Genomic DNA, 14823 nt, shown 5'->3' on the forward strand with positions numbered 1-14823 from the left:
TGCGCGGTAGCCCCATTATTGTTCCGAGGGATTATCGACCATGAAATACGGTACCACAGGGGAAGCGGAATTTTTCATAAAAGCCGTTCTTCCCCAACAATAATGATGCCCGATGATCGTAAAGTAGCGGCGCGCTGTACGCCCAATCATGGTTAGGTGGCGTGATGTTGGCTTTGCTACGGTGGCATCCGGTGGTCGAGAGGTGATCGTGCATCGGTCTCAGCATGTTTGATGTCATTTTCTGTACATCCGGCACTACGTTTGTAGGGTTTCGGGCGATTATTTAACAAACATTGAGGTGCTGATGCATTTTCACGGCCCATCTTATCAGCCTGATGTTACGGCGCCCTTAAACGTTAAGCTCGCGGTGCAGCTAGACGTGACGAAATTGTTGAATGAAATTTCTACAGCAGAAATTATTTTGTAGCAAAGATCGTATACTGTGTCGTCCCAGGCGATAAAGAAATAAGGAGAAATCCATAATAAATTGCATTTTAGTATACGAAACATCTGTCTGACGCGAATCACAAAGAAAGTCCAGTGGAATGACCGATGACGTCCTAGTCCGCAAAGACTTCATGGCTTCGTTTAGATCCCTCGTCAGCCAGCATATAAACATCATCGTTCCAGTAGCTGTTACGATTTCATCATTTTAAATACTTCCTAGTACAAAGTTCTTGCTACCCTTCTAAGGACACGGCGATGAACATTGCCCTATTCCGGCTGTACGAACGATCAGAAGCTGGGAAAAGCTGTGGTGTGTGTTCTCGAAGTACGTCAATGAAATAGTGAAGTGCTGATAGCGGAGAGAAAGAGCAGTGTGAGGGGGAACCAATTTCACAACACCGGGCGGCCAACAGATAACGGCGGAACCAATGCTATGACACGCCATGTCTAAACAGTCCGTCAGGCTCCGGCTACGGAGCATAAGCTCTGCGATAGCCGCGAAGCGCATGCCGAGAATCAACATGCTAATGTTGCGCGTCTGCGTGAACGCGAGATTCGCATCCAGCATAATGTACGCAGCAGAGCAGTGTGTGATCTTCATTGTCATAATCAAAGCGAACGAACTGTCCTCGCATTTCGCTTCGGCCATTAACCGCCTGCTCGATGATTCATCTATCTGTGGGCCGACCCTGTGATGCGTACTTATTCGGGTCCACATTCTGGGACTCCTAATCGTTCCATTCCTCTAGGGTGCGTTACGAACAACCTGGAACACCCCATCACCGATTCGGTGCTCGCTACCAAGGCTCCAACTTACGTCTTATCGCTCCTCGCGTCGTGCGTTACTTCGAGAGCGTAATGTTTTGTCAAAGAGGTTCACTTTTGCTGGAAGTTTCCACTATGCTCTCGGTTGTCGGTTCCTATGTTTGTGAATAAACACTTGCGAGATGATTAATAGCATACGCAGCAAAACCGAAACAGCACGACGCCTTCGTCATGTTGCAGTGATATTCGCTTATAGTACGAATTTCGGACATTTCAAATCATTTTCTAAGAAGCCAAACCAGCGCAGTTATTAGTTTCACATGCTTTTATTTGACATCCCAAAATCATTGCTGTCGTTATTGATATAAGAGTAGCTTGAGTACCTCCTGCTGCTGAAATGGTTCTCTTTAATAGTATAGGCTGGAGGGAGGCTGTAGGGATTCAAGTTGAATACTGTCTGTAGTAGAGTAGTTATCTGGAGAGGTGGGATGTGCCATTACACTACTTCAAGCTGTGTCTGTAACATCGGAAATAGTTAGATACACCTTGGATCTAGTATTACTTTCAAAGAAGTTGAGAAACTATTGGTTGCGACCTCCAGCAGTTGTGCTTCCTCCTCGTTGAATCCTCCCTGCTTATCAGTATTTTGCACCGTACTGTAAAAATCCTACATGCAAACATTATCTTAAGTACGAACAATAATTTGACAAAATAAAAAGAATTCGCACAGAAAGGACAAAACTCGTGGTGAACTCCCGCTATCTTCCCTTTTGGACCAAACGCTAATACTACTATGCTAGGCTAGACAAAAAAGGATGGTTCTGGGTACCGAGCTTTCTTAGGTTCTCCACATTGGTATTGGAAGGTGCTGCCTTAAAAGCTAGATGAAGCTATCGTCTTTCTCTCTCTTTCTCTCCCTTCCTCTCTCCTTTCGCTGATGAGACATGACGATTTCAAATTTTATCTTAATAGTCGAGAAGCCTTAATATTCATTTTATCGTCCATCTTGCGGGGACACCTTGTTTACGTGCGCATAACCAGGAAAGATGAAACTTGAGCGTATGAGGAGTTGGGCAATGCTTAACAGTGCTTAAAGCCGGCGGATTTAAAATGTCGAGCGGACAGCATCAATATGACGCACCGTCCCCGGGAAACGCTATCTGGGCTAAGGTAGTAAGGATGGATTGTAAGTCTCGCGATAGTGACTTTACAGAGGAAAACTATACTTTCACTGCAAATAAACGAGGCGGCATATTAGATATGCCCAGCTTGGAAAACCAAATAATGCCAAGGAAGAAGAGAAGGATATAGAACAAATAAAACGGGAGAAGCATCTAAGCAAACATATAAATAAGTGCAGTTCCTGTTGGTTTGTTTTAAATATGTGGCTGCAACAAAATAAAAACCCGCAAAACCTTCACTCATCCACCCAAAATCAGCGGCACTAGAGCTAGCCATTCTGCTTCTCTGTGTGTTTCTTACATACTGCCTTACACGCTAAACAATGCTCTTAGAGTATTTTGTGTTGCTCCTCCGTGTCGTTGTCCTCCCTACACATAGATAGTTGTTTGTTTGGATAATATTTAGGAGTTAGAAATATACAACCGAGGCGGCCGCAGGCCACGCATCGCGTGTCTTTAACGGTGGAGTTTGAAGTTCCATTGAATGCGTTTTTGGGGCACCAATCAGGATGTCGCGGAAAGCTTAATCTTGGGACTAGGACGCTATGCCGTTGCTGCCTTCTCGACAGCGGTACACGTACGTGCCGGTAGTGATGTCGTCCTCCGTCCGGATGCACAGCAACGGTTTTGGGCAGTCGCAACTTTATTCACACAGAGAGAGAGAGAGAGAGAGAGAGAGAAAGAAAGAGAGAACCATTTGGAGGGAAGCATAACATGAAAAGATTGTTCCAGTACGTGAAGCATGATTCCATCGAGAATGAAGTGGTAAAACGGTTTAGTTTAAATGGTAAGAAATTCTCGGAAACTTACGTGTTTTTTTCGAACTTTTCGATAAATCTGGTCACGGTTGAGTAGATGGCCCAACCGCACGGTGAGTTGCTTTCACATTTTTTCTCCAGCGTGTAGTTGGAGGTAGATCGCTCAGCACGGGATAGTACCTGGGAATGTGGGAACGAGTAAAATTTGGATCAGTCTATGCTGTCTCGCGTCGGTCGCGTGTGCGATCTTCAGACGATGGTTTAGCCCTCGATGTGTCCGATGCGATAGGCCCCCAATCCCCCGAACAATCCAGTAATTTCTCGTAAGGTCAAAGCAAGTGCAGCCAGAAGCCAATCAGAACGCGAACCGTAAACATGGCAACATCTTCAAACATGCCGCGTGATCGATCGATCGACTGATGATGACGCACGAGTAACGCACGAGCTGTGCAACGGCGCAGACGGTGCAGATAGAGGGGTAGAGAGGATGGAGGGGCTTGATTTTGGATTGGACTTGTGCTTTAAACTGTCGTAGGCATTTCGGTTTATAATTCGAAACTCGAAGTGGTTCATATTTCGGAAGGGTTTCGGAAGTCTGATTGGCAAAAAAATGGGCTAGACGAATCAGATTCCTACGCCCAACGTGTGCCCCAAATGGCTTGGTTAGCATTTCTACTACCGCCGCCAGTTATGCTAAGCTTGCACAATGCGTGTCGCGTGCCACTCGACGAGTGCCACCGTACCCGGAGTCATTCTTTCTAAACAAAAACGATACTAAAACCAGAACGCAACCAAACAATACGCTGGCGCCATGTTTCAGTTTTACGTCGAACTGTTTGCCCTTCATTCGGGGCAGGGCGCAAACTTGGAATAAATTTAAAATAAGTAGCTATAATCAACTAAAAACCCGATTGGCGATCGATCAATGAATTGAATATTTGTTATTTTCATTTTTTTAACGATGAAATTGCTGCTATGCTTAATCGAACAACCAGCAGTGTGTTATTCGCTAACGTATGGCTTCGGTATGGCCTGATAAGGAAGGGGGATGGTGCGCGCGTTCTCGCGTATGTTCGTTCGTTCGTTCGTTCGTTCGCTTGCTGGCTCGTAAACAAGCTGTTAAGACACATCAGCAGCTCATGAATGGATGAGTAAATGTGAACTGATAGCCACGCAGAGAGCCACGACGCACGGCCAGTGATGCATGGTGGCCGTAGGGGTTGTTTGGTGCCACGGGGCGCCACGCTTGAAAGACTTCAATCGCTAGAGGCTGGTGTTCGCAGGACACGTTTCTACGAAAGCCCAAAAAAGTGATTTTATGTTTTTTGATTTTATTTTGTTTGTTTGCTAACCGTTTCTGCGAAAACCAAGGACCAATGGTTAGCATTGACAAACGGTAGGCCTAAGGGACACCTGGCCTTCCAAGAATGCGTTATCCTGCTGAACATTTGAACATTGTGTTCAGGGATCTCTTTCTCGGTAAGGCCGTATCGACGTGACAAGACGAAGATTTACACACGCACACACAGAGAGGGTGGAAAGTAATTGCCATTTCGAAGAAAATTCATTTACCCGTGGCTCTAGGCGCTCTTTTCCAATCTGTCTAAAAGAACACTACACCTGATGACAGCTTTTAGTGCAAAAAAAAAGGTATGATTAGCTCGGCATAAAAACGGTGCAACAGGTGAGAAAGGTCTCTTGTACCAGCCATTGGCACATACTTTGTAGGCCGTTGTCTCATTACTCGGTCGCGTTAATTAGATAGCTAAGAAGATTATAGGTATCGTGCAGGAGGGAACATTTAAAAGGTGGCTTTTGTGCTAAACGCGAGAAACAGGTTCGCGAGTGCAACATAGTATGTACGGATGCGAAGTCGTCCTTGAAAGATTGCTGGTATCATTCTGTAAGAATGATTTAAAGAGTTTTCAAAAATGATTCCAAACAATATTTATCAGCAGAGGCAAGTGGTTGCCTGGAGAGGCAGAAACCGAACCACAAGACAACCATCCGAGGGCAAACCGACGTACAGGAGGCTTGGCATGGTATGCGGGTATGCTCCTCAATTTAGCAATTGGTGGTAGGGTTCCATATTACATAAACCAATTTGCTACCGAAAACGACGCAAGTAATGGTTGGGCCCGAATGCCGAAAAAGAACCCCCTGCTTGTCACTCTCCACTTGTCATTCTCCCTTTAGATGGCGCGATCAACAACTGGTGTCGCGCCTCTCGGCCCGTTTCTGACGATTACTGACCCTCATGATCACGCGCGTACACTACTGCAGTTTGTTCGGAGACAGAGAGAGGGAGAGAGAGAAAGGAAAAGCAGAGGAAGTGGAGCACATTCCGACTGTGTGACCGAGGGCCGGTTTGTTTTGGTCACCCGAAGGAGAATCATTGGATCAATCTTGAAGGTCAGACAAATCGGACACTACTACTGCTGGTGCTGGTGCTGGTGCTGGCCTGGCGGGGAGCGTTATTGCGTTGGAGCGTGCAAAGTCAAGAACGCGGCCACAGACCGATCACAGAAAACGCGGGGAAACGGAGGCCAAATTGTTGTTTGTGGTCGAAGTCGAAGACATTTCATTTTAATGCTCGCTGCTGCGTTAGGGTCTGCCACTGACTTTTGATACCTTTTGAGTGCGTGAAAAGACGAGTGAGGCGATGTACGACAAACCGCACTTACCTGCAGGGACACGGACGCTTGCCGTGTAAGGTGCACCACGCTCAGCACGACCAACGTCATCAGGAGTAAGGTGCCGAAGAACTTCATCTTGTGCGCCATCGGGATTATCGGTTCGGTTTCACTTTCTGATCTGCAACACGCGCGCTGAATGGTTTTCGAACCGCGGGTTTTGTTGAGTTAGACTTTCAGGGACCGTTCACTACAGTACACACAATATGCACAATATCGTTTTTGCTGCGTTCACAACTTGCTGCCTTCCTAAGTTCGATCTTATTATGGGAGAACAAGGGGCTCGATCGTCACGTCGTTGGACACTGTACGAGTTGCGAGTCGCCTGTCAACTGTCAACTGAACTGTACCAAGTGAGCAGGATGAATGAATCGGACGGAATCGGATCGGACAGAATTTATGGGAAATCGGGATCGGCCGAGACACCGATCCGAACGCGAGAGCGACACGCGCTACGACAGACACGATTGTCTGTCTGCGGTGTCCACCCGAACATGCTGGGTGCTATGCTCGTTCGCTCTATCTCTCTCTCTCTCTCTCTCTCTCTTGCTCTTTTTCTCTCTCTCTCTGCCTCTCTGGATGGCGCCTTCCGAGGGAGGCACGAGGCACGAATGGTACGCATGCCCTTTCGGTGGTTCCCCTACGGGAAGCGGGTTTTCTCGGAACACGATCTCCCGATCCCGACGAAGGGGGAGGAGGTGAGGAGCGCATTTTCATAGTCCTGGCGTCTCTACTTACTGGCTTCTTACTGGCCTGCCTGCTGGCCTGCCTGCTGGCGGTGTTCGGCTTGCGGCCGGCGTTGATGTGCATCCCGAAACGAAAACGTGATCCCATTGTGGCGGAGCAACAGGCTATACGGCGGCAAGGGCAGCGGACGAGAGAGGGTGGCGAGGAAGGAAGAGTACCAGCAAGAGGAAGGGCAAAGCCAAATTCCGAATCATTTTATGTCACGTGCTCGGCTGCACGTGGGACTTGGGACGCTAGGTGAAGAAGGGGCCGATGTTCTAAGTCTCTATCCTTGTCTCGCCCGATTAAGTGGTTAAGGGTTTTTCATCCCAAGCAGGAGCCTTCGCAGTCTGTTAAATGAAATAATTGTTCATTCTTGCATCTTCAGGAATCATTTTCCTCATCCATCCTTTCTTTAATTGCAAAAATGTTAGAGCAGTATGCAATCTACTTCAAAGGACTTGGAAGTTGATATATTCGTGTATTAGAACAATGCAGGCCTCTAGGTCTTCTACGATCCTGGAAGCCGAGCGATCCGAGCTATCGCCTGAACTGATGCCTGAACTTGCAGCTGTCAGATAAGCAGATAGTCAATATTTCTTACCATACTGTTCTCATTCACTACTTCTCGATATATCCTGTACGATAGATCATATCAGAGGGAATCACGATTTTTTTTTAAAACATATAAAAACGGACGAGTCGTATGTTTAGTGAATTCAGGAGTTGATTGATTGAATTTTTAGACCAAATTCTGCCTATCATAAAAGGCTGCGTTTCCAGTTTTGCATTTTAACGAAATTCATCTTTAATCCAAGTAGCTGCGATATTTCCTTGACAATCAGCTCTGCATTGAATTCACATTTTTTTAGGCTTGATGTTGTACTCCGGAATGTTGTTTACTCCCCCGAGTCGATCGCTTTTGCTAATTTGCTACTCCAAATTGGGGAATTTCCCCTGAAGACCTCCCGCAGATTGGTCGATTGTTTGTCACCCTTTGGCACTCCATGACTCACCGAGCGGGTTCTCCGATGGAGATCAAAAATAGAACACGCGTCTCCAAAAGCCCTGGCTCCTCGTGTACTTCTCGTTTAGACCCCTATCACGCGCGTTCCTCCTCGGGCGGTGAAATGCCTTCTCTTTATAGGGCGTGTGTGACGCGATCGCCACCGATCGCAGATCGCACAAAAGACGCAAAATAAAAGTTGTCAGCTCCAAAACGGTGGCCCGGCCGTGCGAGGATGCCGATAATGCGCAGTAACTTCAATTAACCGGCGGCCAAACCCCACCGAGTGCCGAGGCGCGTGGACAGAGAGAGAGAGAGGAAGAGAGAGAACTGAGGTTGGTTGCCGATGGTGGTATTCGATCGCGTTCGATCGTGCCATGCCGCCGCGAGTTGGCATTTAAATTTGTTGTTTACATGTGGGGGACCTACAGGATGCCGTAAACGTGCGTGCACTTATCTCGTATCTCGTACACCCCTTCACGCACACGGAATGACGTCGCGATCGGTTGACCATCGCCGAAATATTATGCTGCTGGTGCTACGACACATTGCGCCGTGCGCCATTTTGGAGACGACGTCGAAAGCCTACCCCCTACGGTTTTGAGGCGCGTGAATTTCCCGCGGCAATCAAATCAATTGGTGGTGTGTGCCTTGGCTGGTGCCGATGCCGGTCGCACATTCCGGGCTCGGTTGAGGCAGGGCAGGGCCTAGAGCGTCTATACGCAGCTGCCCTTACATAAAAAAACACGGCAGTCCCCCGGGCCCGGTTTGGTGGGGTTTGATTGAATTATATCATTGGCCACTGTTTGGGACGAAATCATATTGATTGGAAACCATTATACATTCGGTGGTGTTGCCGCGTGATGTTGCCGCGCGCTGGCAGCCATCGATCACGGGCGCCACAAGAACACAACACGGGACGGAACGTTGCTTTTTTTTGGAGGCGAGAATTCTTGGCATTCTTCGCACTTGATTCTTCCTTCCAGCTGCCAAAGTCCAACAGAATTGAATTGTACCTTTTGTTGTTTTGCGCTCCAAGACCGAATTCTGACGCATTCGGCAGCGTACGTCGAACGTCTGCCTGGTTACTCATCAGCACCACCAGCAGCAGCAGCAGCAGCAGCAGCAGCAGCCTGATGATAAGACAATTGGCGAACAACGGGCGTAGTTTCTTCCTTTTTTATTAGGTCCGGTTGAGTGCGGTCTCCGAAACCAGCACAAACCGCACCAACCGACAGCCGAGGGGTGGGTGGCGCACTGGTCCAGATCCCGGGGTCTGGAGAAAACTCATTCGTTCCGGCACTGGGCAGTTAAACTTTTAACGTCCCTTAATGAGAGTCCGGTGGCTCGGCGTCCCGCGTGTACCGGAGCGAGAGTTTTCACCAGTCCAATGCTGGTGGTGCTGGTGCTGGTGCTGCAGTCCAGTCCAGTCGTTGTGTGCAGTCTGGCTTTGGCAGTCAGAAGAAGGATTTACATCATAATTATGCTCATTTGCAGCAGCAAAATGTTTTACGACCGCCGCTCGGCTTCATCGGTTGCCACGGGATGCGCTGTCCGTCGTCCGTCCGTCCGGAGTTTCCACAGGAGGGCAGGTTCTGCTCGATGCTTCAACCCTCCACTTCTCATTAGCGGAAAGCAGCAGCAGCAGCACCAGCGTGCATCGGATCGGACGCCGCCGTCACCGGCGATGTGGGGAAGTTCAAGGAAGAAATAATGATAAAATTCGTTATGTTTACGATGATGATGATGAACCAGACACCCGAACGATGCAGTTCAATTTACGGATAGCAGCAGCAGCCGCAGCAGCAGCATCACTGGCGACAGCAGGAGAGTAAAAAAAAACACATTGAAAAGGGAAGCGAATCGTAAGCATTACCCTAGATGGTATAAAGCATAGCACGCTGGAGCAGGGTTGTCGCTAATGGGGCCCGGCCAACTGACTGACTAGGGAATGGCCACCCGATGAACCGGACCGGTTGGAGGATGAACGATTATTGTGCATTTCCAGTATTAATAGTTAATTGTTTGCTGTAAATGTGTGTGTGCAATCGGCAATGGGCGAAAGGGATGTCGTTTAAAAGCAAATCGTAGCAGCCTTGTTAGCCGATTGCCGGTGGAAAACACTCAACACTATCATCGTCGGATTCACAACGTTCATTTCGCACCGCATAAAAGAGTTTACTCAGCTAGTACCGTGAGAGCGTCACTAGAGAGCGAAAGACAGCGAGAGAGAAGCTACTAATTCGCTTGTCGATGGTCGCCCTAATCGAATGCACATCCTTGCAGCATGAATGCAGCGTAGATGCGGCCCCGGACCTTCCCATCCCCCTGCCTGCAATCGGTGCATCTATTCCCGGCCCCACGCGCTTACCACGCGAGTTCAGCTATAGCAGGCCAGCACGTGTGGACCCGAAGATGATGCAATAACGATGTTCCGATTGTCATACCTTCTCTACCGCTCTCACCCCGCTAGTGTCACACTCTGTCCCTGTCGGCCACCGCCCGGGGATCGGTTGGTTTTCCCTTCCGAAGGTTATAAAAAAAACCAACAAACAAGCCAGGTAATGGTATGGTCCGGGGGCCATATGCAACGTAAAGGTGAAACGAGTGGCGCGTTGTTTTTTTTTTGTTTTTTGTTGGCCTCAGCAAATCCGAGGGTGGGACCCGAGGGGTGCATTCATTCACAAGCGATACTGGGACGCACCCTCGAATAGAAGGAGAAGGTGAGACGGAGAGCGAAAGAATGGCTGATGCAACTGGGCCCAGGACTTGGTTCAGAAGCCGCGGCGGCCACCGTAGCTTAGCTAGCTGATCCTGGCTCAGCGATCACGACGCTCGCAAACTCTGAGCAAGGTGGGGGGGGGAAGAAAAACCCACGTGGCACATCGTGACGCACCGATCGAGTTGTTTGTTTCGTGAAAAATTATGTCACGATGTCTGCGGCTCGTCTGCGATCGCGTGTGTTTAGGGGTTTTGCTAAGAATAAAAATAGCCGAAAAGATCGCTTTCGGGCATGGCATGATGATCTTGGCACCGAGAATGAACGCTGGCATCCGGCCAACACTGTGGGAATGTGTCATGTTGTGTGTGTGCTTGATAGGTCGAGGACAGAGCGTGATAAGCATCGTGGAAAGTTGAGAAAAGTTTCCATTTCGAGCCTTTGGTGCCCTTTGTCGGCTGGCGTGCCGGTTGATCGATTGTTCCCGGAACGGGCGCTGCTGTGTAATCGTGGCGGTAAGAGCTAACAAACGGCTAGCTCGTTCTAGGAACCGTAGTACCGTAGACCTTTACCTGCCATTCATAATAACCGTTCGGACCTTCCCGGGAGGGTTCCGGGTGGAAAAGTACCGATGGCTAGGGTGCGATCCGAGGCAGAAGGGACGGGACGGGACGGATAGGGACGCTTCTGGCTTCTCGACGTGGCAGGCGCGGTATGGGGTAATCAATCTTCATAAAAGGAATGTACATGTACACGGCCCTATGGAAAAGTGCGCCTAAAAAGTGACTGAGCGCAGGTCAAGAAGTCGTAACAATCCAGCACCAAACCAAAACAGCACCAGCAGGTAACGACACTCAGGACAAAACCATCCCCCTCGGGCTGCATGTCGGCACCTCGAGCCCACAAAAGGACCACCCTGGAGAGGCCCTCCAGTTTGGTGTGTGTGTGTATGTGCACCAAACGCCGTTCTCAATGAACTTGGAAGCGTATGATTCATGGTTTACCGATGGGTGTTTCGAGGAAGAGCTCGAGCGAGCCGGGGGTTGCTACTAAGTACCGCGGTCTAGGCAGTGACCTCGATTAGTAGCTCGCTCTTGTTATTACACGTACGTAGAACTTGTCTCGCGCCACAATACCGGTTCTTCTTCGCGAGACATCGCGTGATCAGCAAGGGAGGGCTTGGCCCACGCCATCGACCAATGGCGATGCACCGCAATTACATTGGGCAATATGTACGGGCCCTGGTGCGACGGTGGCGGAGGTGCGTTGTTTGTATGATCGTCTTGTTGTTGTTGTTGTTGTGGTTGTGGTTGTTGTGCGCCCCAATCGTGTCTGGGGTATGTTAATGCGCCATTTGCGGCGCGTTAATTTGTCGCCGTAAGTCGCCCGGGAAACATCCTTGGACGGTAGGCACTGCTTATCATAACAGATAACCACCCCGCAAGCAGCAGCCGAGCAACCGGGCAAGGATCTGGGCAGGTTTGTTGTGAATGTGTCGCGACGCCATTACGTACTACCCTCGATGGGACTAGTGGCGAAAAACAATTCCAACGAATTACATATGTAATAAAACCTCTCGGTACATGTAAAGAATCGTGGCAGGCGTCGAGTCGAAACCATGGTGATGCTGTTGCTGCTGCTGATGCTGCTGTGGTACTTCAAACGTAAATCCGATCACCGATAAGGGAGGTGTGTCGTAGTTGTTATTGTTGTTGCGACTGGAACCGCTCACTCATGATACCGCCTTCTGCTCCTCCTCGCAGGAAGGAAGGCCCTTATCTGGGAGGGCCATCAGCCGGCGCATCGCTCCGCTTTGTTTGTTCCGCTCGTTGCTCCCGTTTCGTAGCGGGGAATCTGATCTGTATAAGCGCGCGCCAACCTCATGAAACCAGCGGTTGGCTGGATTTTCTGGACTTTTTCTGGCCAGCGGCTCTTAGCCATTTACACCTTTTGCACCACCACGGTTGCACCAACTATCAAGCTGCCACACGATCGCGTGATCATCATTTTGTCGGTTAAGGCCGCACGCCGACGTGGAACGTGACGTAAGCTCGAGGCTCTTTATCAGGGGTATAAGTATCTCCACTAGGTGGATGGTGACGGGGAGGGGGCAGTGTCGGGGGTATAGTTGTGGAAGGGACTCAACTGAAGGGGCCCCGAACTCAATTAAAAAAGATCAAGTAGTGAAGAGACATCGCCACCGTCAGCGTCGTCCGCTCTCCCATGAACTTGATCGCGTTGACCCGCATCGGGCGACCAGCCTGCCATCGGGTCATCGGGTGGAAAATCGGACCACCGTCGGACCCTTCCGCACTTCCGTCGCAGGGCCAGATGGCCAGTTGGAAACCGGACTGGGAGGGAGCGACGGGACGATTGGCCAGGAGGATACGTTTCTAGCGCATCAATTGGTTGATTGAACAAAAAGGAATGGAAGATATAGGCATGGTGCTGCCAGGCGGGCGCTACTACGTGCGCTCCGGTATCCGCCCGATGGCGGATCGATCGATGGCCCTTCCTCGACGGCAAAGGGACTTCGACCGGCATACGACCGGGGCGGGGCGCGAGGCGAGGCGAGACACCGCCGCTTACGAGAGACATACTGTCGTCGTCGTTGCCGTCGTTGCAGATTCCACAACCGCTACGCCACATGTCACGCCACGCCACGCCACGCCACGCCATCAATTGATGAAGATGCTTCGCCGACGCTGGCGTGATCGATTGATCGTCCGATCGGCCAACGAGCGGAGCGGAGTTGCTGCATAGCTAAGTAAGTGGCAATAACGCGGAGAAGGAGGAGGTGAACGAAGGGTTTGCAGAGGTGGAGGTGGGTGACTTCATCGCTCATACGCGCGCGCTCGCGACCGCTCGAGTAAATGGACGCGCCGGCGACCACCGTAGACAACCGGGCGCTGGCTGGGAACCGATCGAGTGGCGAATTCTCGGCCAACCGCGGTGTAGTTAGGCATTGGGTTCACCGCGAATGTGGCGCATTGTCAAGTGGCAATTATATGCAGCAGCAGCAGCAGCAGCATGTGTACTGCACACGCGCGTGTACGCTGCACGATTTCCTTCGACTAATTGCGCCACAGCGAGAGAGCATTGACAGTGGTCACATCATGCACAAGGAGTTCTTTCTTTCTCGGTCGTGTTCCGTGGCCGGTAGGATCGAATGCTGCACACCGGGCTTCTTGGATTATGGTTTGAATAATTGTTACAGCTTTATTCTGCTCTCTCTCTCTCTTTCTTTCTCTCTTTCTCTCTCTCTCTCTCTCTCTCTCTCTCTCTTCTCATGATTATATGCACACACACATACACACACTCAAATACACACGCAGGGTTTGCATAGGGCATACCAAGTCCGTGGCAGGAATTCTGTTGGAATCTCGTAACGTATCCTTTCGTTGGCGAATTGGGAAGAGCATCATCAGCTGACACTTCAAACGCTGCCCGTACGGTTGTGTTTTCTTTAATTTTATGGTGTGTTACCCTACTAGTCTTTCGGGGCACACGCAGCGCTCGCTTTCTATCAACACCAGTTAAGGGGGAGAGGTTTTCGATATGTTGGTACCGGCCGGCGTGCAAATAGTAGCAAAGATCGTTAATGGTCGATGCTTCATTTATTGCATGCATGCACATAAAGATGCCCATTTCTTATGCTTTCGAGATTCATCTGTTTTCCCTCTCTCGTCTCGGTTCTGTGTGTGTGTTTCAATGCCTCATTGGTTGGAAATATTATTTTTGCTATTCGCGTCCTCTCCTTTGCCCCTTTTTCGTACCAGAATTGATATTATGGATAGGATAGTTTAGGTGATTTCTGTTTAATGTCAGTGTTCTTCGTAAAACTTTTCTCTACATGCAACTTTTGAACTCTCTCTTGGCTGTTCTGCCTCTTTCGTTCGTTTGAATCCATCAGAATCAGGGGCGGGAGAGCAAACGGTCATCATCATCATCATCATCATCATCATGAACCACAACCATGCTAAATGACAGAGGGTATCTTATTTGTTCCGTTCAAGATCGTTCGTTTGGTTGCGCTTTTCTGCAATCCAGTGTGTTTATGAAAAATCAAAATCGATCGAAAAACCAAAGCCACCATTTGGTTTGCCCCACCGGAATCGCTAACGTACTTTTCTACCACATTCAGTCACAGGCTTTGCAATATCATGTTTGTCACACAATAGAACAGGTTCGTCTACACCGATATCAGTTCCGCCTTCTAGCTCCTCGTCCTTTCAACGCTCTTACTCACTGTTGCGCTAGTCTGTTGCTCGAGTTTGAGATCGTGCTCCTTTACCATACATTATTCCATTATCACTCCCGAGGGGAAAAACAGTTTAACATTTTTCGTTTGTTTTTTTGTTGGATATTTCGCTAGAGTGAGTCGTATATTCATTTGTTCTCCGTTTTTTTTGCGTTTCGTTTACTACTTTTTGTATCATATTCCGAACGGTTTTGTGTGGGTGTGCGCGTGGATGCGTTGTGTGTAATTTTTTTTCATTTAAAGCTCCGAAACAGTTACTAGAATTTT

General features: G+C 49.3%; 1 protein-coding gene across 1 annotated transcript; it reads right to left on the minus strand.

Moving 5' to 3' along the window:
* Positions 1 to 1519: 1519 nt before the first annotated feature.
* On the minus strand, positions 1520 to 6218 carry LOC125954012 (uncharacterized). The gene is made up of 3 exons (XM_049683947.1): positions 5836 to 6218; positions 3204 to 3331; positions 1520 to 3034 (listed from the first exon to the last, which is right to left on the minus strand). Exons 1-3 carry the CDS (start codon positions 5932 to 5934, stop codon positions 2929 to 2931), a joined length of 333 nt encoding a protein of 110 aa, XP_049539904.1. The 5' UTR covers positions 5935 to 6218; the 3' UTR covers positions 1520 to 2928.
* Between the last annotated feature and the right edge of the window lie 8605 nt (positions 6219 to 14823).

The sequence above is a fragment of the Anopheles darlingi genome, chromosome 3 (genome assembly GCF_943734745.1).
Source record: "Anopheles darlingi chromosome 3, idAnoDarlMG_H_01, whole genome shotgun sequence".
NCBI classification, from domain to species: Eukaryota; Metazoa; Arthropoda; class Insecta; order Diptera; family Culicidae; genus Anopheles; species Anopheles darlingi.

Coding starts and splice junctions, on each gene's coding strand:
- LOC125954012 (XM_049683947.1), bottom strand. CDS start 5,934: ATGGCGCACAAGATGAAGTTCTTCGGCACCTTACTCCTGATGACGTTG. Junction 3,332..5,835: donor AAGCGTCCGTGTCCCTGCAG/GTAAGTGCGGTT, acceptor CCACATTCCCAG/GTACTATCCCGTGCTGAGCG. Junction 3,035..3,203: donor GAAAAGTTCGAAAAAAACAC/GTAAGTTTCCGA, acceptor GTGTGAATAAAG/TTGCGACTGCCCAAAACCGT.